The sequence below is a fragment of the Nomascus leucogenys genome, chromosome 3, assembly GCF_006542625.1.
Source record: "Nomascus leucogenys isolate Asia chromosome 3, Asia_NLE_v1, whole genome shotgun sequence".
Lineage (NCBI taxonomy): Eukaryota > Metazoa > Chordata > Mammalia > Primates > Hylobatidae > Nomascus > Nomascus leucogenys.
Genome location: NC_044383.1, coordinates 12936031 through 12962358, shown reverse-complemented (window position 1 = coordinate 12962358; position 26328 = coordinate 12936031). Strand labels below are relative to the sequence as shown.

At 40.3% G+C, this 26328-nt stretch overlaps 1 protein-coding gene across 3 annotated transcripts in view; it reads left to right on the top strand.

Moving 5' to 3' along the window:
• The window catches only part of PLPP4 (phospholipid phosphatase 4), a 146586-nt gene that overhangs the window by 111548 nt on the left and 8710 nt on the right, over nucleotides 1-26328 (top strand). For 2 of the 3 annotated variants that reach the window (XM_030806263.1, XM_030806259.1), the window contains one exon: nucleotides 20441-20611. The exons of the other annotated variant lie outside the window; for it this stretch is intronic. In XM_030806263.1, coding sequence (XP_030662123.1) covers nucleotides 20441-20566 — 126 coding nt within the window. In that variant the 3' untranslated portion in view covers nucleotides 20567-20611. The remainder of the gene's footprint in view (nucleotides 1-20440; nucleotides 20612-26328) is intronic. 3 annotated transcript variants of the gene reach the window in all.

Sequence of the window (26328 nt, the reverse complement as noted above, 5' to 3'; positions counted from 1 at the left end):
GGGGAAAATACAGGTAAAGGAGAATAAACTAAAAATACTAAAGCCAAGCAGAACCTACATAGCAAAATACTTATTTTTACCTCTAGAAAAGAAAATGAAAAATCTGGCTCCATGGTAGAACTTTTACTCCCAAAGCTAGACTGAAAAAAAAATCGTGTTTGTCCTATGGTTGGTCTGAATGATGTACAAGCTTACAAATGGTAGGCTGTCCCCAGCTGGCTTTTTTCTAGTGTTTAAATCACATTTTGTGTTTTCCTTGCATTGTGCCTGGGCCAGGTGAGACTGTTTAGATAAAAAGGACTTTCTTTGGTACCACAGTTTTCAATCTTTCACCGAACTCATCTGGAAAGACTGAATAGAAATGAGACCAGGGTCTCTGAACAGGTCAGCATCCATACTTTTTAGTTTAGTTGTGCAGTCAGCTACTGAAACTCCAAAATAGCTCTCTGCTGCTCAGCCTGTTATGCTTCTAAACTGTGGCCTTGGCAAACACCTTACTATATCAACACACACTGGGTGCAGAGATAGAAAGAGCATGGGTCTGCCTGGCATAGTGCCTGCCTGTTTGAATGAATGAATGCATGAATGAATGTAATTTCAAGTCTTGTATCTATCACCTGTCAGCCATGACCTTCAGCAGGTTTCTTTGCATCTCATTCATTCACCCAACAGATATTTATTGATTGCTTCCTGGGTGCCAGGCACAAAATTAAGTTATGAGGATCACAAGGTGAAAAAGACAGCATCTGTTCTTAAGAAATTCCAGTCTGGTAAGGAGGGATCCTTCTAAGAGAGTAACTGGCTCTGTATACTGAGGACCAAATTGTAGGTGTGCTCACTCCCTTTATTTCTTGTTTTCTCAGACTGGTGGCTTGTGGCTTGTCCCCCTCTGCTTTCTGTCTTAGCTAAAGTGGTAAGGCCTGTTAGATCACACATTCCATTCTGTGACTATTGCCAGAGACCTATATCAAAAGCTTTGGTCTTTACCTTCTGGAATTCCAAGTTTTCCTTTAAATGTATATGTATGTGTATTTTAACAAATCAGGATATTTTCCTGTTGTCAGGCTTCTGGTAGCTTTCCTGTTGTTCATGTGTTGCAAAGACTCCTGGAAGTAACTTTTGATCACACTGGGGAGAGTCTCTTAGTGCCCAGGGGGTAATTCTTCTAGTCCTATATTTTTGTCTCTTCTAAAGCTGACAGGTGGCTGACATTGTTCTTGATTTTTCTGATGTTTGTTCTCCTTTGTCATGTTAGAAATCACAGCAGGAGTGGAACAGTTATGTTTAATTTAAACTATTTCTGGCCCACATGTCTGTTTGTGAATGCAGGGAGTGTTCAGATTTCTTGGGCAGTAGGCCAAATGGTGTGGACAAGAGTATAAAATTTAAGTTTGCCATTCATGATAGAAGAAATGCAGAAAAAAAGTCCAGTCTCCTGTTAAGTGTAGTAAACTAAGCGTAGAGGCTTTCTGCTAACTATAGTTCCAAAATACACCTAGCATTTATTGAGCACTTACTGGATGCTAGGCATGCACCAAATGTTCTACTAGGGCTGTTTTACTTAATCCTTAGGAAAACCCTATGAGATGGATATTCGTATTGATCCCATTTGCAGGTGAGAAGCAGAGAGTTAAGTATCTTGCTTGAGGTCACACAGCAAGTAGTGAAGCTAAGATTCAAACCTCGGCGCTAGATGTTACTTTGCATCCACATCTACCTATCTTATATTTAGGTTGGTGCAAAAGTTATTGCAGATTTTGCAATTTTAATGGCAAAAACCACAATTACTTTTGCACCAACCTAATACTTAGGTTAAGATGTTGTAGTCAGTGAAGAGATCTCCAACTGATGATTCATGCGGCTGTTTTCCTCCTCAAAAACTTTGTAACAAAAGTATTTTATTTCATTTTAATGTTTGTGGGGCATGTTTCATTGCTAATAATTCTCAAGGAAAATAAATAATCCAAGTCCTGGCTTAGCATTTTTCTGAGCCTGTGCGAATCATGCTGACCATCGTGACAAATGGCCAGTCTCAGGTGTGTGTTGTAATGAACAGGAAAAAAGGGAATGAAATCTGTCTTTTCACCCTTAAGAAATAGCTGCATTAGAAAAATAAAATAGCAATGAAGTTTGAAATACATTCTGGTGTAAGACCTGTAACAGGTAACCCGGCCAGTTTCATTTATTCTGAATTTATTCCCATTACAAGCCTTGAATGCTCCCTGGGCTCTCTCTTGCTAAATCGATGTTTTCAGAATTCTCAGTGGCTTGAATTTTGTAATCTGAGAAATCAATCAAGTGCCTCCGGAGAATGCCATGTCTTATTCTACTCTGAGCCTCCAAACGCCTCTTGTAATTAAGTATTAGTTGGAGTTCATTGCACTTGAATAATGAGGTGATGTTTGGGTAGGTTTCCTTTGTTGTTTTTTTCTTGAGGAGCACGGCTTCTGTTTTTCTGGTTAGCTGAATCACAGTTGTCACAAAAAAATGCTATGTAAAGCCTCCCTAGTTATAATAGCTTCTCCAAAAACCAAATTCAATACTTTATGGTCATTAGTGTGTTGCTGCAGTCGACATGCATAGCCCTGGCATGCATAGCGTATGCCCTGTGATTATGGAATTTTACAATTAAGCTTTGACAATGAAAAAAGGGCTGAAGGAGTTGAATTTGTACCTTTATAAAATGGTCTGACTTGCCTGATGACCAAATGAATAGCTGCATAACTCCTGTTATAGAGCAAACAGTGCGTCACTAGCTCTTTCTGCATTTTCTCTGCACTATATAATTTTCTTGTCATACTACAGTTGTTTAACAGGGATAATTGGTTAACAGTGAAATGTATGTACAAAATCATATAGAAAAATAATCATTGGCTTAAATATTATATTTACTATTAAATAATAATATTAATAAATATTAAGTAATAATAAAAAACAGATCTTCATGTACCCAGCACTTGGTTTAAGAGGTTGAATTTAACTATACCCTTAGAAATCCTACATTACCCTCCTGGTGTCTGATCCTTCTCTCTCTTACAGTGGCCATTATCTTGAGATTTTCAAAATTATTTCTTTGCTTTTCTAGATAGTTTTACATGCACACACATACACATGTATACATTCCTAAGCAAATTATTGCTTAGTTTTTCCTGCTTTTGAACTTTACATAAAGGGAGTCACACAGCATATATTTTGTGATTTGCTACTTTTGCTCATTATTGTTGAGATTCTTCTATTTATTGGTGTATGTAGCAGGAATTTATTCATTTCCTTTTCTTTCTTTTTTTTTTTTTTTTTTTGAGACAGAATTTTGCTCTATCACTCAGACTGGAGTTCAGTGGTACAATCTCAGGTCACTGCAACCTGCAACCTCCACCTCCCGGGTTCAAGCTATTCTCCTGCCTGAGCCTCCTGAGTAGCTGGAATTACAGGTGGCCACCACCACGCCTGGCTAATGTTTGTATTTTTAGTAAAGACGAGGTTTCACCATGTTGGCCAGGCTGGTCTCAAACTCCTCACCTTAAAGTGATCCGCCCACCTTGGCCTCCTAAAGTGCTGGGATTGCAGGTGTGGGCCACCACGCCCAGGCTGAGTTTATTCACTTTCATTTTTATCTGCCATTCTAAGCCATGACTGTACCTCAATTTTAAAAAACTCATTCTAATGCTCATGGACATTTGAGTCATCTCTAGTTTGGACCTATTATAAAGTGTCAGCATGAATTCTTTTTGTACTTCTTCCAAATATAACTCTCAGATAAATTCCTTGCAATAAAATTTTTGGGTCATTTGCTTATCTTCAGCTTTAATAACTAATGACAAACTGTTTTTATACTCTCACTAGCAAGTTATGAAAATTCCCATTGCCCCACAGTCTTGTTGGCACTTAACATGGTCAGAATTTAGTTTTTGCTTGTCTGGAAGATGTATTGGTAGCTCCTGGTAGTTGTGATATGTGTTTTCCTGATGACAACCGAGCTAGATCATTCATTAGTTTAATGGACATTAGCTTTTCTCTTACATAACATACCTGTTCATGCCTTTTGCCCATTTTTTTCAATTAGGTTATCACTTTTTTTTCTCATTAATTATTAGGCTTTTAAAAATATTATGGATATTAGTTCTTTGTTGGTCATACTTGTGGCAAATATCTCCCTTTCCGTTCTTGTCTTTTACATTTTCATTTTTTTTTTGCTTTCCATGAAAAAGGGAGATGTTTGTGTATTATTTATTTATGTTTCTTTCATGTATTTATTCGTTTATTTTATAATCTTTATTAAAGAAAGAGTACATACACATTGTAGAAAGTTAAAATATACAGAGAAGCAAACTTTTTTAAAAAGAACTTTACATTCCTACTGCCCTGAAGTCACCAGAATTAGCATCTTATGCAGGATTTCATATTCTGAATTTCATACATGTATGTGTATGTATGTATAATTGACCCTTGAACAACACAGGTTTGAACTGTGAGGGTGCACTTATATGTGGATTATTTTTCGATGAATATATTGAAAATTTTGGGGGGATTTGTGAAAATTTGAAAAAACTCATAGAGGAACCACAAAACCTAGAAATCTAAAAAAAAAAATTTTAAAAGCTATGTCATGAATGCATAAAATATATGTAGATACTACATCTACATATATCATTTACTATCATAAAATATACACAAATCTATTATGAAAAGTTAAAATTTGTCAGACCTTACACATACAAACATAGGTGGTATGTGGCATTATTCGCAGTCAATAAACTTGAAGCTGCAGTATTAAATCACAACTGCATAAGATTAACTGTAGAACGTGCTGTGCTACTGTGGTAATTTTATAGCCACCTCCCATTGCTATTGTGGTGAGCTCAATTGTTTTGAATATCTACTTAAAACACCGTGTGGCGCTGATCACCTTTACGTGGGCAGTTTATGTCTCCACGAAATTGGCGGCAGGCCACAGTGAAAGTGATTTCTCACAGTTCTCGCATATTTCCCATTGTGTTTGGTGCAATGTTGTAAGCCTTGAATAACACCATGGGACTTACGAAGTGTCACTAGTGATGCTGGAAGTGCTCCCGAGAAGTGGAGAAAAGTCATGACATTACAAGGAAAAGTCGAATTGTACTGAGTATGTACTATAGATTGAGGTCTGTAACTGTGGTTGCCCACCATTTCAAGATGAATGAATTGAGCCTAAGGACCATTGTAAAAAAAAAAAAAAAAAAAAAAAAAGAAAGAAGAAAATCATTTGTGAAGCTGTCACTGCAGCTGCACCAGCAGATGTGAAAACCTTATACATTTTCTGAAATATTAGGTTAGTGCAAAATAAGTTGTGGTTTTTGACATTAAAAGTAATGGCAGATTGGGCGCCCTGGCTCATGGCTGTAATCCCAGCACTTTGGGAGGCTGAGGCAGGCACATCACCTGAAGTCAGGAGTTTAAGACCAGCCTGGCCAACATAGTGAAACCCCATCTCTACTAAAAATACAAAAATTAGCTGGGTGCCGTGGTGTGTACCTGTAATCTCAGCTACTCAGAAGGCTGAGGCAGGACAATCGTTTGAACCCATGAGGCAGAGATTGCAGTGAGCCGAGATCACACCACTGCACTCCAACCTGGGTGGCAGAGTGAGACTCCATCTCAAAAAAACAAAAACAAACAAAAAAATAGTGGTATTAATTTTAATGGCAAAAACTGCAATTACTTTTGCACCAACCTATACAAAATATGGGTTAATTGACCATTTATGTTATTAGCAAGCCTTCTGGTCAACAGTAGGCTAGTAGTAAAATTTTGGGGGGAGTCGAAAGTTATACTCAGATTTTCAACTGCATGGGGTGTTGGTGCCCCTATCCCCCACATTATTCAAGGGTCACCTGTATATGTAATCCAAACTAATTTTCAGTCACCAACCTCCAAGTTTTCATTTGAGTAGATTTCCTCTCACCATATAGGTAAACCATCTTCAAATTTTCCCAGCTGACCAGCAGTCCTTTAGAGCTTTGGTCAAACAAGTATCCAATCTAGGACTTATTCTGTATTTGGGTGAACCAAGTTCTCAATGTTAAAGTCAGTTTTATCAGTCCTTTGCTTTGTGATTAGTATTTTTTATATCTTTTTAAACACATGTCTTTCAATCCCAAGACTATTATCTTCTAACAGCCCTATGGTTTTGCTTTCTCCTTTAACTTTATAATCCAGAATTGATTTATGGGTATAGTAGCAGTCCAATTTTTTTTTCCATATGGATACCAGCACCATTTATTGATATTCACTGACCTACAACATATCATGACCCCTGCCATATTTCATGTTCATGTAAGGATGGGTCTTGGCTTTTAAAATTCTGATTCATAGGTCTATTTGCTTATTCCTATACCAATGCTGCAGTGTCCTAATCATTATACCTTTATAATATGTCTTGACATAATACATTTTATAATAAGGTTTAAATAAGACAAATCTCCATGGATAGGTTAGGATAGGTTGGGCTGTCTTTGGGTACAAATCTCAGTGGCTTAAAACTCAAAGGCGACCTACAAACTGGGAGAAAATTTTCGCAAGCTACTCATCTGACAAAAGGCTGATATCCAGAATCTACAATGAACTCAAACAAATTTACAAGAAAAAAACAAACAACCCCATCAAAAAGTGGGCAAAGGACATGAACAGACACTTCTCAAAAGAAGACATTTATGCAGCCAAAAAACACATGAAAAAATGCTCATCATCACTGGCCATCAGAAAAATGCAAATCAAAACCACAATGAGATACCATCTCACACCCATTAGAATGGCCATCATTAAAAAGTTAGGAAACAACAGGTGCTGGAGAGGATGTGGAGAAATAGAAACACTTTTACACTGTTGGTGGGACTGTAAACTAGTTCAACCATTGTGGAAGTCAGTGTGGCGATTCCTCAGGGATCTAGAACTAGAAATAACATTTGACCCAGACATCCCATTACTGGGTATATACCCAAAGGATTATAAATCATGCTGCTATCAAGAGACATGTACACATATGTTTATTGTGGCACTATTCACAGTAGCAAAGACTTGGAACCAACCCAAATGTCCAACAACAATAGACTGGATTAAGAAAATGTGGCACATATACACCATGGAATACTATGCAGCCATAAAAAATGATGAGTTCATGTCCTTTGTAGGGACATCGATGAAACTGGAAACCATCATTCTCAGCAAACTATCGCAAGGACAAAAAACCAAACACCGCATGTTCTCACTCATAGGTGGGAATTGAACAATGAGAACATATGGACACAGGAAGGGGAACATCACATTCCGGGGATTGTTGTGGGGTGGGGGGAGGGGGGAGGGATAGCATTAGGAGACATACCTGATGCTAAATGACGAGTTAATGGGTGCAGCACACCAACATGGCACATGGATACACACGTAACAAACCTGCACATTGTGCACATGTACCCTAAAACTTAAAGTATAATAATAATAATTAAAAAAAAAAAACTCAAAGGGCTTGTTTCTTGCTCATGCTACACATACAGTTGTGGTCACTCAGGGTCCCAGGCAAACAGAGGCTCTGTTACTATCTCAATATGTTCCTCCACACGAGAGAAGAGAGCATGGAGAATCACTTATCAACTTGTAATGCTTTCTCCCAGAAGTAACACATGTCAGTTATGTTTACATTTCATTAGCAGAGCTACTCCCATGACCACACCTGATTTCAAGGGTGCAGGGGAATGTGATCCTTGCATAACCAGAAGCAGAGGATTGTCTACCACATCTCTCCCATTGCTTTTCTTCAGAAGTGTCTTAGCTATTCTCAACCTTGAGACCCAGCTTGTCAATTTCCATGAAAACCCTTACTGAGATTTTGATTGGGATTTTAGTAAATCTAGGGCTCACTTTGGGGAGAAATGATATCTTCCTTTCTAAGCATATGGTATATTTGTCTATTCATTTAGATCTTAATGTCTTTTAGTGGTTTTATCCTTTTCTCTTTAAAGGATTTGCACATCATTTATTAGACTAATTCTTAGGTGTTTTATATTCTTATTGCTATTATAAATTTTATTTTTTAAATTACATTTCCTAGCTAATTATTTTCTGGTTTCCAGAAATGCTGGTGACTTTGGTATATTAATTTTATTAATGCAGAAATTTTGAAAAACTCTCCTAGTAATTCTAATTACTTATCCATAAATTGAGTTTTCTACATAGAAAATCATACCACCTGCAAATAAGTACAGTTTCATTTTTTTCGTTTCTGATTCCTAACCCTTTTATTGAGTTCTCTTGTCTTCTCTAGCTAGGGCTTCTTGTGCAATGTTCTAGAAGTGGGGATAGCAAACATTTTTGTCTCGTTACTGATCTTAAGGGAATGCTTTAAATGCCTGACCAATAAGTAGGACTTTTTTGCTACATATTCTTTATCAGATTCCTTCCACTTCTAGTTTTCTAAGAATGAACTTTGAATTTTGTACATCAAAAAAAGTGATACTTTCCCTTTGATGTGTTAATGTGGTCATTTATTGTAATCAATTTAAAAATTTTTAAACCTGCTTTAATTCCTGGAATTAACGTACCTTGGCTAAGTTGTATCCCCCTTTTACTCAATGCTAGATTTGGTTGATAATATTCTGTTTAAGACTTTTGTAAATATGTTTTGAGTAATATTGGTTGGTAATTCTCATTTCTTGTACCATACTTGTATGGTTTTGGAATCACTGTTACCAAAATAAGACAGACGTACAAAATAGAAATATGAGACCTATAAAATCCATGAAAATTGTTTGAGATATAAATATACATTTCAGGCTGGGCATGATGACTCATGCCTGTAATCCTAGCACTTTGGGAAGCCAAGGCAGGCGGATCACCTGAGGTCAGGAGTTTGAGACCAGCCTGGCCAAATGGAGAAACCCCACTTCTACTAAAAATACAAAAATTAGCCAGGCATGTTGGCAGGTGCCTATAATCCGAGCTACTTGAGAGGTTAAGTCAGGAGAATTGCTTGAAGCCAGGAGGCGGAGGTCGCAGTGTGCCGAGATCGCGCCACTGCACTCCAGCCTGGGCAACAAGAGCGAAACCCCATCTCAAAAACAAAACCAACCAAACAAACAAACAAACAAAAAAGATGTAAAGATACATTTCAGTGAGTGATAGATCAAACATAAATTGGAAAATATATGACTTGAATATCATAGTTAACAAGCTTCATAAAATAAATATCCCCTCATTTTTAATTCTTTGTAAAGAGTCTGTGTGAGTTGATTTATTTTTTGGAGGGATGTCTGGAAAATATGTCCATGAAAACGTGGTCCTAGATTTCAAAATATAGGATCAGTTTACCTAGAGTTATAAAACTCTTGAATTTTAAAATATTTTTGTCTTGAGCTATTTTAGTAATTTTTATTTGTTTTTAGAACTTAGTCATTTCAATTTATTTCATTGGTCTTTTCAAAGAACTGATATTTTTGCTTTGAGCCTCTTTACTATATGTTTGTTTTGCTTTTCATTATTTTCTTTATTATTTTTCTCTTTCAATTTTGAATGTATTCTGCTGTTTTTTTTAAACTTACTGTTAATTTAAATGCAGCACAATAATGCTAATCTTGTTTTTCTAACAAAAACAATTTAGCTATAAATTTTCCTTTAAATGTTGCATTAGCTATATTCTATAAGTTTTAATACATATTATTTTCATTAATTTTAATTCTGGATATTTCTAATTTTTCATTGTTTTCTTCTGTGACCCATAGTTGTTTAGTAGAGCTTTAAAAAAAAATCCCAAACATAAGATATTTTTCTTGTTATATCTTCAAAATAGTTTATAATTCAATTGCATTATGGTCAGATAGAGATCTATACAGATAACCAGTCCTTAGATCTTTGATTAGCTTTGAGAATTAGCATAAGGTCGGTTTTTATAAATATTCTATATGACTTTAAAAGAACGTGAATTTTAAAATTGTTGGACACAAAGTTGTTATATGTCTATTAGAACAAGATTGTTAATTTGGTGTTCAGATCTTATAAGTCCTATCTAATATCTCTGTTTCCTGTTTATTCTTAATTTGTCAATAGCAAAGATGTGAATTAAAATTTTCCACTATTATGGCAAATGTTGTAGTTGTAGGGTATTTGTAATTTCATCAGCTTTTGATTCATATATTTGGAGTGATGTGTAAACAGTTTAGAATTGTAATACTTCCTATTATACCTTCTACTACCTGTGTAAGTCGTGATCATCTTTATCTCTAATATTGCTTCTTACCATAAAGACCATCAAACATTAATATTGATACAGAATTATATCCATTAATATTTGTCTCATTTTTCTTTCTTTTTTGTGTGTTCCCTGTATTTTATGTATTTAAAAATTTTTAAATGGGGAGCAAATTTCAATTCTATTTCTTGTAATTACTCACATATTTAAAGCTTTATTCGTATATCTTTATATACTTCTTTGTCCTTTCTTATACTGTTTTTATGTCTGAATTCATTATTTTCCTCTTTTAGTTTGAAAGTTCAATCAAACCTCTAGTTTAACACACATAGTTAACAAAGTCTCAATACCTTTTCTTCCTTCTGAGCAATGTAAGAACATTAAATGCTTTAACTCTGATCGATAATATGTTCTAACCTATTTGATAATGTTGTCTGGTATTTTAATTCTAGCTTGATTCTTTCTCCTTCCTCCCAACAAACCACCAACCTCTGCATACTTTAACCCACAGATATGCCAGTATCTTTGCTTAGCATTCTCTCGTGTATCAGCCTTACCACTTTCTGCCTAAAACATATCCCTTACATTTCCTTTGATTTGTGTGCTGTGTGTGTGTGTGTGTGTGTGTGTGTGTGTGTGTGCTATATGCTCTGTGTTTTTGAAATTCCTAAATTGTCTTTGACTTCATTCTTGGAAGATGGCCTTATTCAATATGGAGTTCTAGTTTGACAGTTACTCTTTCTTTCTGAACTTTGATGATATTATTTCACTGGCTTCTAGCTTCGATTTTTTGGCTCTTCTGAAGTCATCTGTGAGTCTTAAACTGCTGCTCCTTTGTAGGTATTCTTTTCTTCCTTTCTGCACGTCTTTAACAACTTACTTCTTTTTTTGTGTTGTAAAGTTTTATTAGTACTGTGTCTAGGTGTGGAGTTCCTTTAATGTATCTTGTTTGGGGATTCAGTGGGCTTTATAAATCTCAAGTTTGTGTCTTTCAATATCATGAGATATCTTCTGCCATTATCTATCTGAATATTTCTTCTTCTCCATTTTCTGTATTACTTCCTCCTCTAATTTAGAATTTCACTTAGGTATTTGTTAAGACCTTCTCACCATATCATCCATGTCACTTAATCTTTCCTTCATTATTTTTCATATGTCTTTTTAAATTTTTAGCTAAATTCTGGATAAAATTTGAATCTATCTTTCAATTTGTTAATTCTCTACTTAGGTTTGTTTTACATGCTATTTAATCTGTCTACTGAGTTTTAAAGTTTAATTACTATATTTTTCATTTATAGAAATTCCATTTGGTCTTTTTAAAAATCTATTTTATTATCCTTTTATAATGCTTATAAAAGATTATATAATGCTTATAATGTCCTTAGTTTTAAGCTTCTCTCAAATTTCTTCAAGCATATTGCAAATAGTTATTTTATATTCATGCCTTGTAACTATACTATCTAAACTGGTTATTAGCCAGTTTTTCTTATGGGTTCTCATTTATGATGTCCTAAATCTTTGTGTTTCAGTTTTCTTACTCTGGGCTTTTAATTTTTCCTAGAAGTTTATTTTTGGGAAATACTTTGATGTCAGGGTTGAAGTTGAATTCCTCTAGAGAGATATTTTGCCAATTGTCTGACAGCACTAACTACCCCAGGACCACTCAAAATTAACTCCCCACTTAAGGTTTTTTGGAGACCATATAAGAAGCATGAATTGGATAGCAAAAACCTATGAGAGTTGGCTTGTAGTTCTAAAATCTCTCCACATAGCACAAAGATGGAGACAGGCAGGTGTCCTTGCTGTTTCCTTCTGAAGGGCAGACTTCTTTTCCTACTTACTTTTTTTTTTATTTTTTCAGATGGAGTCTCACCCTGTCACCCAGGCTGGAGTGCAATGGCACAGTCTCAGCCCACTGTAACCTCCACCTCCACCTCCCGGGTTCAAGCAATTATCCCACCTCAGCCTCCTGAGTAGGTAGGATTACAGGTGCTTGCCACCACACCCGGCTAATTTTTGTATTTTTAGTAGAGATGGGGTTTCACCATGTTGGCCAGGCTGGTCTTGAACTCCTGACCTCAGGTGATCCACCTGCCCCAGCGTCCCAAAGTGCTGGGATTACAGGCGTGAGCCATGGCGTCTGGCCTTTTCCTACTTAAGCAGGTAGTTTAGTCTTTAGGGTGCAAGATTTACTCAGGGATCTTCTGTTATTTTTTTCACCACAGGCAGTCCTCAGACTTTGTTTCTTCATCCTTATGCCCCAGGGAGACATCAAAGTGGAAGCTCAAGGTCTGCAGTTCCCCACAGACACTCGGGGCCAAGTGTGGATCTCTGGCTTTTCTGTGTCCTTGCACCCTAGGTTTTTTCTCTCCATTCATTTTTGGGAACCTTGTTTTTATTAATTTTTCTCTGTGTCAACAAAGCGGCATGCTTAAAAGGTTGTTTTAATATTTCGTCTAACATTTAATTATTTCAAACAAAATATATAGTCTGCTACACTGCTAGAAACAGAAGTCCTAGGTTTGGGAATTATTAGGTATTCTTTTATTTGAAAAGGGGAACTTCTTTTGGCTAAGAAGTAGACATGTCTGGGTGTGAGACCAGATTCTGTATTCAATATTTCCAGATATTTGTTTCCTCAGCTTTACTAATAATAACACCTTTTATTTGTATGTTGAATTTCTGTTTACAAAGTCCTTTCACACGTATCAAGTCTTTGGAGAGTTGGCTGAAGCAGATGTTGTTATGCCTGTTGAGTGAATAGATGAGATTGTTGAGGGGGACACCACACTGATTTGGAACCCAAGTCTTTTAATACCTAGAAGAGTTCTATTTTTGTTTCAATGCCATCTTGGATTAAATTATTTCAAAGAAGTCAGCAAGTGGATCTCAATTTGTTGTCTGGGGCAAGTCACTGCTTGGGCACCATCTTGAGGGAGATCCTGAGCCCAAAGCTGGGTTTTCTTGTTGTTGTTGCTGTTTGTTTGTTTGTTTGTTTGTTTTGATAGAGTTCATTGATCCAATTAGCAGTGTCTGCAAAAGTTACAAGAGATGAAAAATGCAACTTATTTGCTTTCCCAGGTTTAAAATGGCCTTCCTGACTTTAAAAAATTCACAGTTCTCATATAAACAGAAAACATATCTTTCTAAATTCAGATGGCATTAAGTAATGGAAAGATAGACTTTGCTTATGTCAAATAATGAGGCTACTAGTTCTATTTACGGTCAGCTTCCTTTGTGGTGTGTGAGATGAGCATGGAATGGTCTTTGATGATAGGGAATTTATTGCAAGAAAAACTAGAACATGAGGAAATCTTGGAAAGCCACCTCATCATTGGTACAGTCACTTGGGGCTTCTTAGATGGTTGTGCTACAATCTTCTTGAGTTACAGAAATAAGGACCTGGCTTAGCTCAGGACAGTAGCTTGAAGTCAAACTGCTTCCCTTTTTACATTCATACAATATTTAATATCTGATTGGGCCGTGTGGCCAGCACCCGTCACAGACTGTCCCTATTGGTCAGCATTTGAGCCAAACATTTCAGGGGTAGCAGATCTTCTTAATGCAAAGGCCATTTATATTCCCTTCCTGTGCTGGCTGAGACCCTAATGCCAGGCTGCTAGTGACAGGTTAGAAGGGTTCTTTTTCTCTAGAAAACCCTGAGGCAGGTTGTGTAACATCTCGTAAAAGGCAGGAGGAGTTGAGGCTACTCTTTTAGAAGAGAGCAAGACAGTAACAGTCATTACAACCTAAGGCCTTCTCCTGAAGTCCATGCACCCCAGTTAGAGGATGATCAGATGAGCACACTGGGCAAATCAATGACTACTCCTTGTTGGTGGGTTCTTAAATGTGCATTACTATTCAAATATCATCATCGAATTTATGCTCCGTTAAGTCCTTTGAAGGTAAACTAAAAATCATTTTTCATTAAAATATCATCTTTATTTCAAACCCGCTCATGCTCTTATCAGCTCCTCTAATGTCATTATGGAAAAAGGCAATTTGTTTCTTTTGAAGGCTTATTTTTATATTTATATTTCAGATCATTGTGGCATATAATCAAAGGAAAAGTTATCCTGGGGATTTAGACCTTCTGTAGATTAGGATGCTCAGATATGCAAAACCACTTTCCATCCTTGTGACTGTCAGTAGTTTTCTCCAGTGCAAGGAGTAACATTTATGAGTTTTCATAAGCATTTTTCATCAAGGAGTGTGGGGTGGACAGTGGAGCCAAAGCAGCTTCTGTCATTCAAAAATCCTTAATCCCCAACCAGATGCGGTGGCTCAAGACTGTAATCCTAGCACTTTGGGAGGCCAAGGTGGGCGGATCACTTGAGGTCAGGAGTTCAAGACCAGGCTAGCCAACATGGTGAAACTCCAACTCTACCAAAAATACAAAAACTAGCTGGGCATGGTGATGGGCACCTGCAATCCCAGCTACTCGGTAGGCTGAGGCAGGAGAATTGCTTGAATCCGGGAGGCGGAGGTTGTAGTGAGCTGAGATCACATCACTGCACTGCAGCCTGGGGTAAAGAGTGAGGGTCCATCTCAAAAAAAAAAAAAAAAATTCTTAATCCTCCTCTGCTGCTACTTTCCCTCCTTGTAACTGCCTATTCCCAGGATCAGTGCCTCCAGCCAGTTGACAAAAGGACAGCCACCTTCCTCCCGCTATTATTTTTCTTCCCACCACTGTTCTTCCTCTGCACTTCTTGTGCATTGAGCCTGAGTTGATTCTTTTTCTCAGAACAAAATCCTCTTTGAAAATGCAACATGAGGTAAGAAAAGGAGTTTATAGTCTGCTTTTTTCTGTTTGCATTTCCTGCGTCTGACATTTGCTTTCAGACTAATTAGGAGTTTTGGAGTTCCTTTTCCTTTTCCCCAATGCTCATTTTCAAACAAGACTGTACAACCCTTTCCATCATGAGATGAAAATCTCACATGGCTCAGGTAGCTCAGGTATCACCCTGTCTAGAAACAGGGGATAAAGGACATGACCTTTCATGTCTTTCTGTCCCCAAGGACCTTGGCCTCTTGCCGGAATACTTAATAGGGTCCAGGTATATTTGTAAAATGAATACATGGTCTCTACCATTTATATATTCATTTGGGCATTACATATCGGGTGCCTCCTATTGTCAGGCAGTGTGTTCAGTCCTAGAGCTTCAGCAGTGACCCTGATGGGCATGTCCCTAATTGGGGGTACGAAAACAAATGGGCAGTTAGCATTGCTGTAACTGCAATAATGCTAAGAACATCTGTGGTTTTTCTCTATTTAAAGAGAACTCGTAGTTTCTAAAGAGCTGCGTCGCACCTATGTTAATGATTTGTACTTTCTGAGCCTCCATTTCTCATTCGTAGAATGGCCTAATGACTACATCGTTGTGTTGTTCTGGGGATGAAATGAGGCAACGTAATGAAAAGCTTCCAGCACAGTGCCTGGCCCATGGGAGGTACTCAACCTTTGATCACCTGGCTGTCCTTCTGATAGAATGCTCCTCTGCCGGCTTTGCTTGGCATAGTTTCCTCCTGCTGATGAGGGTGGGCAGGCATTGACCAGGCAGGCTTGTTTCCCACATCCTTAGTTTCAAATGGTCTTGTGGAGATGCACTTACATCCTCTGCAAAACACCCTTCCACACTAAGGTTTATTAAACTACCCAACGTTGCCTTTCTCCCTCAGAGAAGGTGATACCAACTCTCTAAACATCCCAAAATGGAAAGTTTGTATAGATTGACTCATCAGAGCACAATCATGTCTTCAGTGCCAGAAATTATCAGCTTGTTTGGAGAAATGTATTATAATTAGCAAAAGTAAAAAAATACAACATAAAAAGCAGGATCTGTCTTCCTGATTCTTATCTCATTTGTTTTTTAAAGATTTTTCTTTTTTGGTGCCAGTTTTGTGTTTCTTGCAATCAGTAGGGTCCAAAGATTTTCCACTTGGTTTAAGAGTCAACTGGGGTTGAAGGGAAAACTACAACATTGCACCGAAGCTAGTGCAATGACTAGACCTTTCTTTGCAAAGGAAGAGTTTTGAACTCATCTGGGTTGCTGGAGAGAAGAATCAGTGATTCCTTTTCAGTGTCACCACGCAGGCAGATAGCCCTGTTCATGGGATGGACCTGGTGTTACCGCATATGTTAGCTCCTTTTATTGTAACGCTTTGCCTATCTACCCTCATTCATAACAGCCAGTGAGCATCACAAGAGTTAGAAACAGGGTGAAAAGCCATTATCTTTCATCTTCTTCCTAGTTTAGACCATCTTTCCTACTCACAGACAGATCAACACATAAATATTAACAATCAACTGCTACAAATAAAGAAAACCTACTACAAGGCTTTGAAAGCAAGGGGCATATGCTCTTCCCACAGGTCACTATGCCTACTTCCTTCCCATCAGTAGTAAAGGTGTGTGTGGGTGGTCTGTGTGTCTCCAACTCTGGAGAGCAAATGAACAAGTTTGTCCAGGACAAGTAGACTCCAAATATCCTCTCATCCCACTGGCTCGGGAGTTTTCTACTCATATTTCTGTTGTTGGTAATGTTAGCAGGATATGAGTACATTTGTCCCTTCTTATAATCCCCATGTTTAAAAATGTTTAATGCCCTAAGTCTTTGAATGCTATTGTCTCAGTTTTAGTTCTTAATCAAGCAGAAAGCTAGGATTGTGCTTAAAGGGAGGATGGGGGTAGGGTGGGGGACAGATACTCACTTGGAATGCAGGTCATTTAACTTGTTCCATGCTAGAAAGAAAGGTTATATAGCACCCTCCCCCTCCTCACAGTGTGTAAAATGCTTGTTTTCTTTGAGAAGAGAGTAGGATGTCCTATGGCTAGAGTCAGAAAACATGTCTTGGACAGCCTTCCTGGTTTTTTGTTGTAGTTTTTTTTCCTCCCAGTTGAACTTGAATCTGAGCCTTGATGATTTAGAGTCCTAGGATTTCAGAGTTGGGTGGGAGATGGCTCATGGGAGAGATTGCATCTTGATCCCCAACCCCTTAGCTGCCAGGAAGAGTGGCAGAAAAATTATGAAATCATACTAATTCAGTACGGGTTGGTAGAGTCTCATTCTTCCTCAGGTAGTTACTGGAAACACAGGAGTGCAGAGAACCAAGGCTTCCCATAGCTCAGACATGCCCTTGGGCCAGAGGGAATGGCCTCAAAAGTCCTTTGTCAAAGGATATTATGTTAGTTCAATAACAGTATAAATATCAGTAAGAAAGTGAAAGCATGAGGTTTAGCATGAAATTGGAGCCTCATTGTGTAACTTAGGAAAGTAAGGGCGCACAGTGAAGTTTAAAAAAAATATTCAAAGGCCCAATAGTGTGTGGGCAGGAAGACTGGCTGCTGCTGGGTGCCCACAGGATCTAGGCCCTTGCACATAGCCTATAAAGATGGCTTGGAATGCCTCCTCTTTTTCAAAGAGGCACAGGCTTCAACATTTTGGAGGGGTCACAGTGGTGGTCCTGGCTCCCAGCGTGTGAGAGAGAATACATTTTACCTACCCTCCAAAGAATGAGTTAGAGCCTGGGGTGCCAGTGCTGGCCAAATATGAGTTCTTGAGACAGAGAAACCAGGCGGAGGCTGAGGATCTCACCTCAAACCATTTGCCCGACAGTGGAGGGTTTCCACGGCCCTTCCCCTTCTCCATGCCCTGGATGTGCCTGGAGGTGCTATAGGCAGTATTGGTTGCTTAAGCTGATGACTCATATGTCTTAAAGTCTCCAAGTCATTTTTTATGGGGACACATAAAAATTCCTGCTCAACAGCTGCCCTATGTTCATTGATTTGTTTGTTTGTTTCCCTCCCTAAGAGATGCCAGTTTGGCAACACCCAAGGCTGCCTCTCCTCTGATTCAGATCTTGGAGACTTTCATCCAAAACCATACAAAGCCCCAGGGCAGTTTTTTTGTGCTTCCTGCATTTAGTGTAATTAGGTGGATAAATTTGCTAAGCCACCTGATTTGAATAAAGTCCATTATTCCTCCTGAAAGAGCTCAGGATGGGGTCAATACCAATGGGAGCCAACTCTCCAGCCTCCTCTCCCACTGGAATACCTCAAGGAAGAATGTAAATGAATAGAAGGAACAGAGCAAAGTGGATGAGGATAGAATTTAAGAAGTTGTTGTGCTTGCTAGGATGGTGGCCAAATAGGGCCACTTTGGAACATCACCTAAACTACTTAATAACCTTCCACCACAGTATCTGGAGCAGGGCTGGGCCATGCAGTTTCTTCTCACATATTTTTACTTTAAGCAGAATATTTAATATATATTGGCACAGCTCTGATGTTTGAGTGCTAATCATTAAGCAGAAGTGTTTCAATGCACACACCACTCATATTTGCATTTACTTTCTTTTGCTGCATCTTTATACCTAGGATAAACCTGGTTTAATATTCCATTAAAAAAATTTTTTAAGCCACTCTAACTTTGTTTAATTTGGTTGCTGAGAAAAGTTCTACTTTGGTATAATCTTGTGTTTGTAACCGAGATCGCTTTTAAGAAGGCACATTCTTATCAGAGATAATTTGGAAAAGCTGCAGGTTGTTTGCTGTTTGGTACTATAGTAATGATTATCTTGAACTTACAATTTAGGGTCCTACTTGTTTCACTTAGCATGCATCCTAAGTATTGTCTATATTGTTACATAATCATGTGGTTTTCATGATTGCATCATAGTCCATTACGTGGAAATGTCACAGCTTGCTTATCTATTCTTCTGTACTGATCACTTTCAGTTGTTCAATGTTTATCAATAACTTTGAGCAGAAAATCTTCTAGATTTCCCTTATATTTTATATTATTTTCTTAAGATGGACTTTTCAAAGTCTCTTATAAAGACAATGAATGTATTTTAGGCCAAGGCTTCTCCAAGTGCAGAGTGTGCACAGATTGCTGGTGGATATTGTGAAATGCAAATTCTAACTCAGTAGGTGTGGGTTGGACCTGAGGATCTGCATTTGTCACAAATGCCTGCATGATGCCCAGACTGTGGCTCAGGGCTTTGGGCAGTCTCTTAAAGTTGCTGGTGTGTTGGCATTGAGAGTATTTATAATACTCGTTTTGCCAAGTCACTGTGTGGGCTGGTTACCTAGGAGCTCCACCCCCTCAGAAGTACTTTCTAATCAAGAAGAAAGTTTGGATTAGACTGGTGTCCAGAGGGATGGGGAACTGTAGCACCTGCCTTCAATAAAAGCCTCTAAGGTTAGTTGTGGCCACCATTAGAATCATCTGGGGAGTACACACACACACACACACACACACACACACACACACACACACATTCTCTCTCTCTCTCTCTCTGTCTCTCTCTCTCTCTTTCTCTCAGCTCCCTCCAGACCACTACAAACAGAATGGCTGGCAATGGAACCTGGCTATCAGTATTTTTTAAAGCTTCCCAGGTATTAGAGGTGACTCTGTATAGCCAGGGTTGAGGACCGTTGTTCTAAGCCCTTCCCACCTTAAATCTCACTGAGCTCCCAACTGTGTTTTATACCTGCTTGGAGGTAAAGCTTGGGGCTTATATATGCTACACTCAGACCTCTACACTTTTGACAATGGATTTAGCACAGCCATGAGTTGTCTTTGCAATTCTGAAAAAACAATAACCATTATTTCGGACAGAAAACAAGGTATTTGTCATCACTGACTTCTCCATCAAACTCACTCTTTTGTAGCATTTGCTGGTCCCATCTTACTGAATGCCACCATTGTATACTTAGTCTCCCAAGCCAAAAACCTGGGGCTGATCCTAGCCCCTTTACTTTCCCATACCCTTCAGATCTAAGCAGTTCTCACAGTCCTTTGCTCTGTATGTACTTGTTTCTTATAGAATCTATCACATTATATTAAAATTATCTCTTAGCATGGTATGTCCTTCAACTAGACCATGAGCCTCTTGACTCCAGATATAGCATCTGATGCATCTTTTTATTCCCCACATCTAGTGCAGTGCCTTTCTAGCACAGAGTGGAGACTCCTGAAATAACTATTGAATGAATGGATGAAATAGGTTTTGATCACATGTAACCCTGGAAGATTGTTCTTATGGCTGAAACTTTCATAGCAGCGTGGTTCTAGCAGGAGCACAGATTGCCTAGATAGCGCTTGGTGCGAACATGGCCTTGGCCTTGGGGGTGTGCAAGACAGCAGACGGAATGCCCAGCATGCCCTGAGTCCCTGCTACTCACCACCTGCTAGAGTAACACCTGCTGTTTCTGTTTGGCAGTTGCCTTTTCGGGCCTTGGCTTCACGACGTTCTACTTGGCGGGCAAGCTGCACTGCTTCACCGAGAGTGGGCGGGGAAAGAGCTGGCGGCTCTGTGCTGCCATCCTGCCCTTGTACTGCGCCATGATGATTGCCCTGTCCCGCATGTGCGACTACAAGCATCACTGGCAAGGTGAGTCCCTGCCCAGGGCCTGATTAGTCCTCACTGTGGTTGCCCCTCTCCTCCAGGGATGGGTGTAGAAATGCACCAATTGTGGGGAGCTAAGTGCCCATTGTCCGAAGCCAGAGGGGGCTGAAATGACAGAGTAGACACAATGTTGAAGCAAATATGCTGGTTCAAGTGAGGTCTGGCCTTCCTGGGGAAAGAATTGGAGCTCTTCTTCCTCCTTCATGCTCCAGGAGACTGCTTGAGTCCTGCCAGAATGTCAGGCCCTTTGGTTTAGAGTCACCCTTGGCCTGAGACCCAAATGTGATTTTCCTGCTGGATCACTGCCTCAGTCCTCAGAGTTGGTGCCAAGTGGTTTTTGGCTTCCTTTGCTTATCAAATCCAGCCTACAAGGACGTATTTGTCACCATGGATGCTCTTCCGAAAGGTACATCCAGCCAGGGATTCATTCCAGTAATGCTCCAAGCAGCAGCTGCAAGCCTGGGGTGAGGTTTGCCTGTATATATATCAGTCCTGGGATATTTGTTAAAAATCAAAAGAACACAAAACAAGGGAGGGGCTTGTTCCTGAAATATAACTAAACCATGCCATGTCCTTCTGCAGACAAACTGCAGCTCACAGTCTGTCTGAAAGACAACCACCACCTGCCAGAGCACACAGAGAGCCGAGACGGAGGTGATGTCCACAGGAGATGTGGCCTCTGGGAAGCATGGGGTCTAGGGCAGAGTTTCCCAAGGGCAATCCTTGGATCACCTTGATCAGGCTGCCCTGATCTAGAAATTGGACTCTCTAGGGGTGCATCTGGAGCAGTGGCCTAGAATCTTCCTGGATAATAAGCAAGCCTGTCATTGCTCATGAAGTCTAAGAAGCACTGGTGAGCTCCGCCCTATGTGTCAATTTTAACCAAACAAAGCAAAGAAAGTGTGCCTGAGTCCAGCTGCTTTGGGTGAATGGGCTTCCATGATAGGTCTGTGACCCAAACCTCCTCTCCCTTTCTTGTTTTCCGACTGTTGCTGGGCATTGTTCACCTCCTCCCTCTCTCTGTCTTTGCAGCCAGCTGCCTTGCAGGACTGCCCTCTTCCTACCTTTTCTGGGGGTTTGTTGCAGTGGTAATGAAGCAATGGATGGGGATAGGGTTGAGGGGAACTCCTAGCTGACAACCCCTCCTTCCTCATCTTCTCTGGAGACCTTGTGCTCCTTCCAGCACTACACAGCTTCTCCTGTTCCTTCCTGGTCTCATCCCTACCCTGTATCCTCCTGGAACTCATGCTCCGGGTGTTCTGTGACCCCAGCAGGAGCTTTGGGCTGGAGGATGAAGGGTATAGGGAAAGAGATGCTGACATGGTTTGGACAGGTGGATGCAGCAAGCATCAAGTGCTACTAAGGTCTGAGGCCCTCCTGATGGGGGAGGTCAGGAGAGGGTCACAGGTCTGAACCTGCCCTTGTTCTGTTTTTATCAGTGACTTGGATGAAATTCTGGATGATAAGAAGCCACATGAGACGGAAGGACGGACAGAGTCACTGGGCCAACAAAAACACAGGCACAGCCCCCCATTGGAATATGTTCCCACAGAATTGTTTCCCACCTATGTGGGTTAGGGCATTTCCCCATGAAGAATATTACGGGCCAAATGGCCTTTTATGGACTGCTTCTCATTGATCCCTTGTGAGCCAGTTTCTTCTTTGAGCACAGGAACAATCCCTAATATTTCACAGAGCTTTTCATAGATTGAATGAAATAATGGGTCCAAATGTTCTTTGTAAATGGAAATTTACTACACACATGCAAAGTGGTATCATTGTTGCTTAGTACATTTTTTCTAAGGAAGGATGCATTGTGTTTCCCAAACAACTGACTTGGAGGCAGACTTTTTTTTGGAACATGATTTATTTGTAAGCTATGAATGCCAGGTTTTCACTTTTATTCAACCACTTTGGATTCGGGGAATGATTGGGGGTTTCAGAATTGAATCAATTTTTCCTTTGTCTTGGAGTCAGTAAGAGCCTTTGCATAGTACTGACAACCTAGGATGTGAGGCTAGCCTGTCTTCAGCACTCTCTGGCCCTACCCCATTTTGTTCCTCATTTCCTATCTGTGGTAGTGTAACGTGGCCAGAGTAAAGGAATGTGGAATCACAGCTCTTGTCTTTAGGGAATGGTGAATTTATGCTGCAGCTGGTGTACCCAAGGCCTGTTGGCAACTGGGGCTTTGAAACCATACTACCCAACAGGCACAGAAAGGAACTATGAGCAGTCAAGGGAGAATATTCATCCTGCGTGGGCTGTTGGGAAAGCAAAGCAAGAGAATTTATGTTCAGTGATGGTTAGAATCATATTTGGGAATCAAACAAAAACTGCATCATGGTAGACTTCTGCAGGCCAAACTGAATGTGCATCTCTTGGTACGGGTTATTGATATAGCCCAAGGACCAGTTCAGCTCTGCCATTATCTGTTCAACTTATACCCTTGGAGTCAGCCAGGAGAAGAACACAACTTCCCTTGGATGCTCTAAAGGGCTCTGAGTCGGGCTCATTTTACCTGAGTTCCCCTTCATGAGGCTATCTGCCACTGTCCACACCAGTTGTTTTCAATCTCTCAGGGGACATTTAGCAATGTCTGTAGACATCTTCTTGGTTGTCACAACTTTGAGGGGTAGGTGCTACTGCCATCCAATGGGTGGAGGGTTAGAGACTAGGGATGCTGCTAAATGTCCTACAATCACAAGACCCCTCGTCCACTAACAAAGAGTTATCCAGCCCCAAATGTCAATACTGCCCAGGTTGAGAACCCCTGTTCTACATCATACCCCAGCTCCATATTTCTTTTCCCTGTTACATGTTAAGAAGCATCAGTGTTCTGGAGTGGGAAGTTTTGTTCATTCAACACTCAATTATTAAGGGAGAAATCAAGGAGACCTCAAAGGTTTCCCACTGGGAGGAGGGATACAGAGTGAGGTCTTCAACTGCAGTGTAGGTGGATGTTTGAGGAAGGATGCCTGATTAAGATAAATAACTTGTTTTCCTTTGGTGAACTGAGCTGCCCAGTGACTGTGGGTGGGGGCCATCCATCATGGTGAGAATTCACATGGAGTCCCATTAGCATCAGCAAAACTCAAGTCCTCCTCATTATAGACTTTAGTTAACAGCATTCATGTTGTGAGATTTTATGACTCCATTTTAATTTTGATTTAAGCCACTGTGCCTAATGTGGAAATACATCCAATTACTCGATTACACATTCATATCCAATAAATAGTCCATAATCTCCAATGACTCTCTCTCTCCATTATCATGGTTATTTTCTGTTATTGACACTCCCTGGTCTTTTCTGCCTCCCCAGCCCACTCCAAATATACAAATCTATTGTTTTATTAAGTGAGGAAAATACAGAGGCACAGGCCATGGCATAAGGAAGGAGACATGAAACATTTAGCAGAACTTCTCCAGACACAAAACCAGCTGGATCAATCCTAAATCTCTGTGTGGCTGATGTGCCCTGTGTCCTTGTGACATTCTGGCTTGCAGGTCAACTGGAAGCTGGAGAGTTTCACAGATGATGCTAACTACAAAGCCCAGTGCCCTCTCAAACAGGCTCATCTTTGTGATTAACAAAGTGTTTATCAGCGCTCAAACTTGTGGAGTCCCCATACTAGAGAAAATAAATGCAGAGAAAGAGCAGAGCATGTCATTAAACTGACTCCTGCCTCTATTCACGCTCTTACGTGATTATGACTTCTTGTCGATGGAGGGTTACAACTACTAGTGGCAGGAATGTGGTGTTTGCTCCATCACTGGACTTAATAATGAGCTCCCCTGACCCCTCAAGTCCCTGCACCTGAAACTAGCCTCTCCCCATGTGACTTCAGGTTTGGAGGTAACATTTTAAACATTTGTTTCTCTAACCATAGGTCATTTTAAGCAGCCCTGGATGCCTGCGTGGTGTTTCATTATAAGAAAGAACATCCCCCTCTGGATGTAATCTAGGGAAACAGGTCTCAAAGAATGACACAGTCATTTGTTCCCACCCAGACTAAGGTTGGAAAGCGTCTCGGTCAGTCACAGACGCAGTTGTCTAACTGGGCTGAAGTTTTCAAGATGGCCATTATTGCCTTCGCCTGCTTTCCCAGACTGGGCTGTGAAGGGTCTGTGATTTGAAATGAACTAAATGTAGTTACCAAGCTTCAGGAGATTACTGACCCTGCAAATGCAGGTGTTTTGGTAGTTGGATATTGTGCTGGACTATTTCATGTGCCACAAAATACTTCTGGCCTAAAGAAGCCCAGGCAGAAGCTATTCCCTTTGGAGAAACCCTTGCTTCAAAGCCTGATGGCATTCTACAACTCATAGGACTCTCTTGAGTTCTTCCTTTTGTTACTGATAAACCCAGTAGCCCCAAAGGATGGGATCCTTCCCTGTTCAGTGTGACAGAGCCATTACATGAAATCAAAAGTGAGCATCAAGCAGAGTACCCTTTATTCCATGGCCAAAGAATGGAGAAGTGGGGGCTGGGCTCGGTGGCTCACGCCTGTAATCCCAGCACTTTGGGAGGCCAAGGTGGGCGGATCACAAGGTCAGGAGATCGAGACCATCCTGGTTAACATGGTGAAACCCCGTCTCTACTAAAAAAAATACAAAAAATTTATCCAGACTTGGTGGCAGGCGCCTGTAGTCCCAGCTACTCGGGAGGCTGAGGCAGGATAATGGTGTGAACCTGGGAGGCAGAGCTTGCAGCTAGCCGAGATCATGCCACTGCACTCCAGCCTGGGAGACAGAGCGAGACTCTCTCAAAAAACAGAAAAAAAAGAAAGAATGAAGAAGTGGGAACACAGCTCTCAGATGAACTTCTCAGCTAGTGAGCGGTGAAGGGATTAAAATATAGGGTTTCTCTAATGAAGAGGTCAGGTAGTAAAATCTAGGGGAGGAATAATCGGCTCTTTTTCTGGAAATGGATGGTGAACTCCTGGGAACCAGAGTGCTGCCTTCCTTTTATGGCTTCTTCCAATTGTTGTCATGGCAATTGTCAACTGTCATGGTGCTAGTGAGAGTGTCATTTAGCATGGAAATTAGATTATAATGAAGGCTGAGGTCTTCTTGAAGTTGTTCTGTCAGCTATCTTGGTTTTAACCAGTTTCAGGTAGTCCAGTTACAAAGGGAACTTTTTACCACAGGGGTCTCATTTCTTAAAGATAAACAGGGAGGGGTGTAAATCCAGCTATGTCACGCAAGCCTTACGCTGAGTAACACCTTCCCCTTCCCTCCCCTCTGTCTCTGTCTCCATCTGTCTGCTTCTGTCTCTTACACACACACACACACACACACACACACACCCACGGCTGAGGGACACACACTGTTAACCAGGCCTCCCTTGTGCTGTCAGAAGCAATCCGTAGATTTTCTAAATGAAGTGACTTGAAAAAGATCCCTTGGAACAATATGATTGTTCCTGCCAAAAAGCTGCCAGCCCTGGGTAGAATAAAAACACTGAGATTCTCCCTCTAATATCCTCAGCCCAAGTGAATTGATCTCACCTCATTTTCCCTCCACAATCGGCTGCTCTGTGTGGCAGGGCCCACAGTCATATTTACCATCAGCTGCCAACCCCCACCTCTGTCTGGGAACCTCTGAGCCTTGACTGCCCATCTAAGTCCACCCACCTCTGTGTTGGTGCCCAGGAGAGCATAAGAAGCCTCAGCCCCTGGCTCACCCCTCCCTCCGGTCAAAGT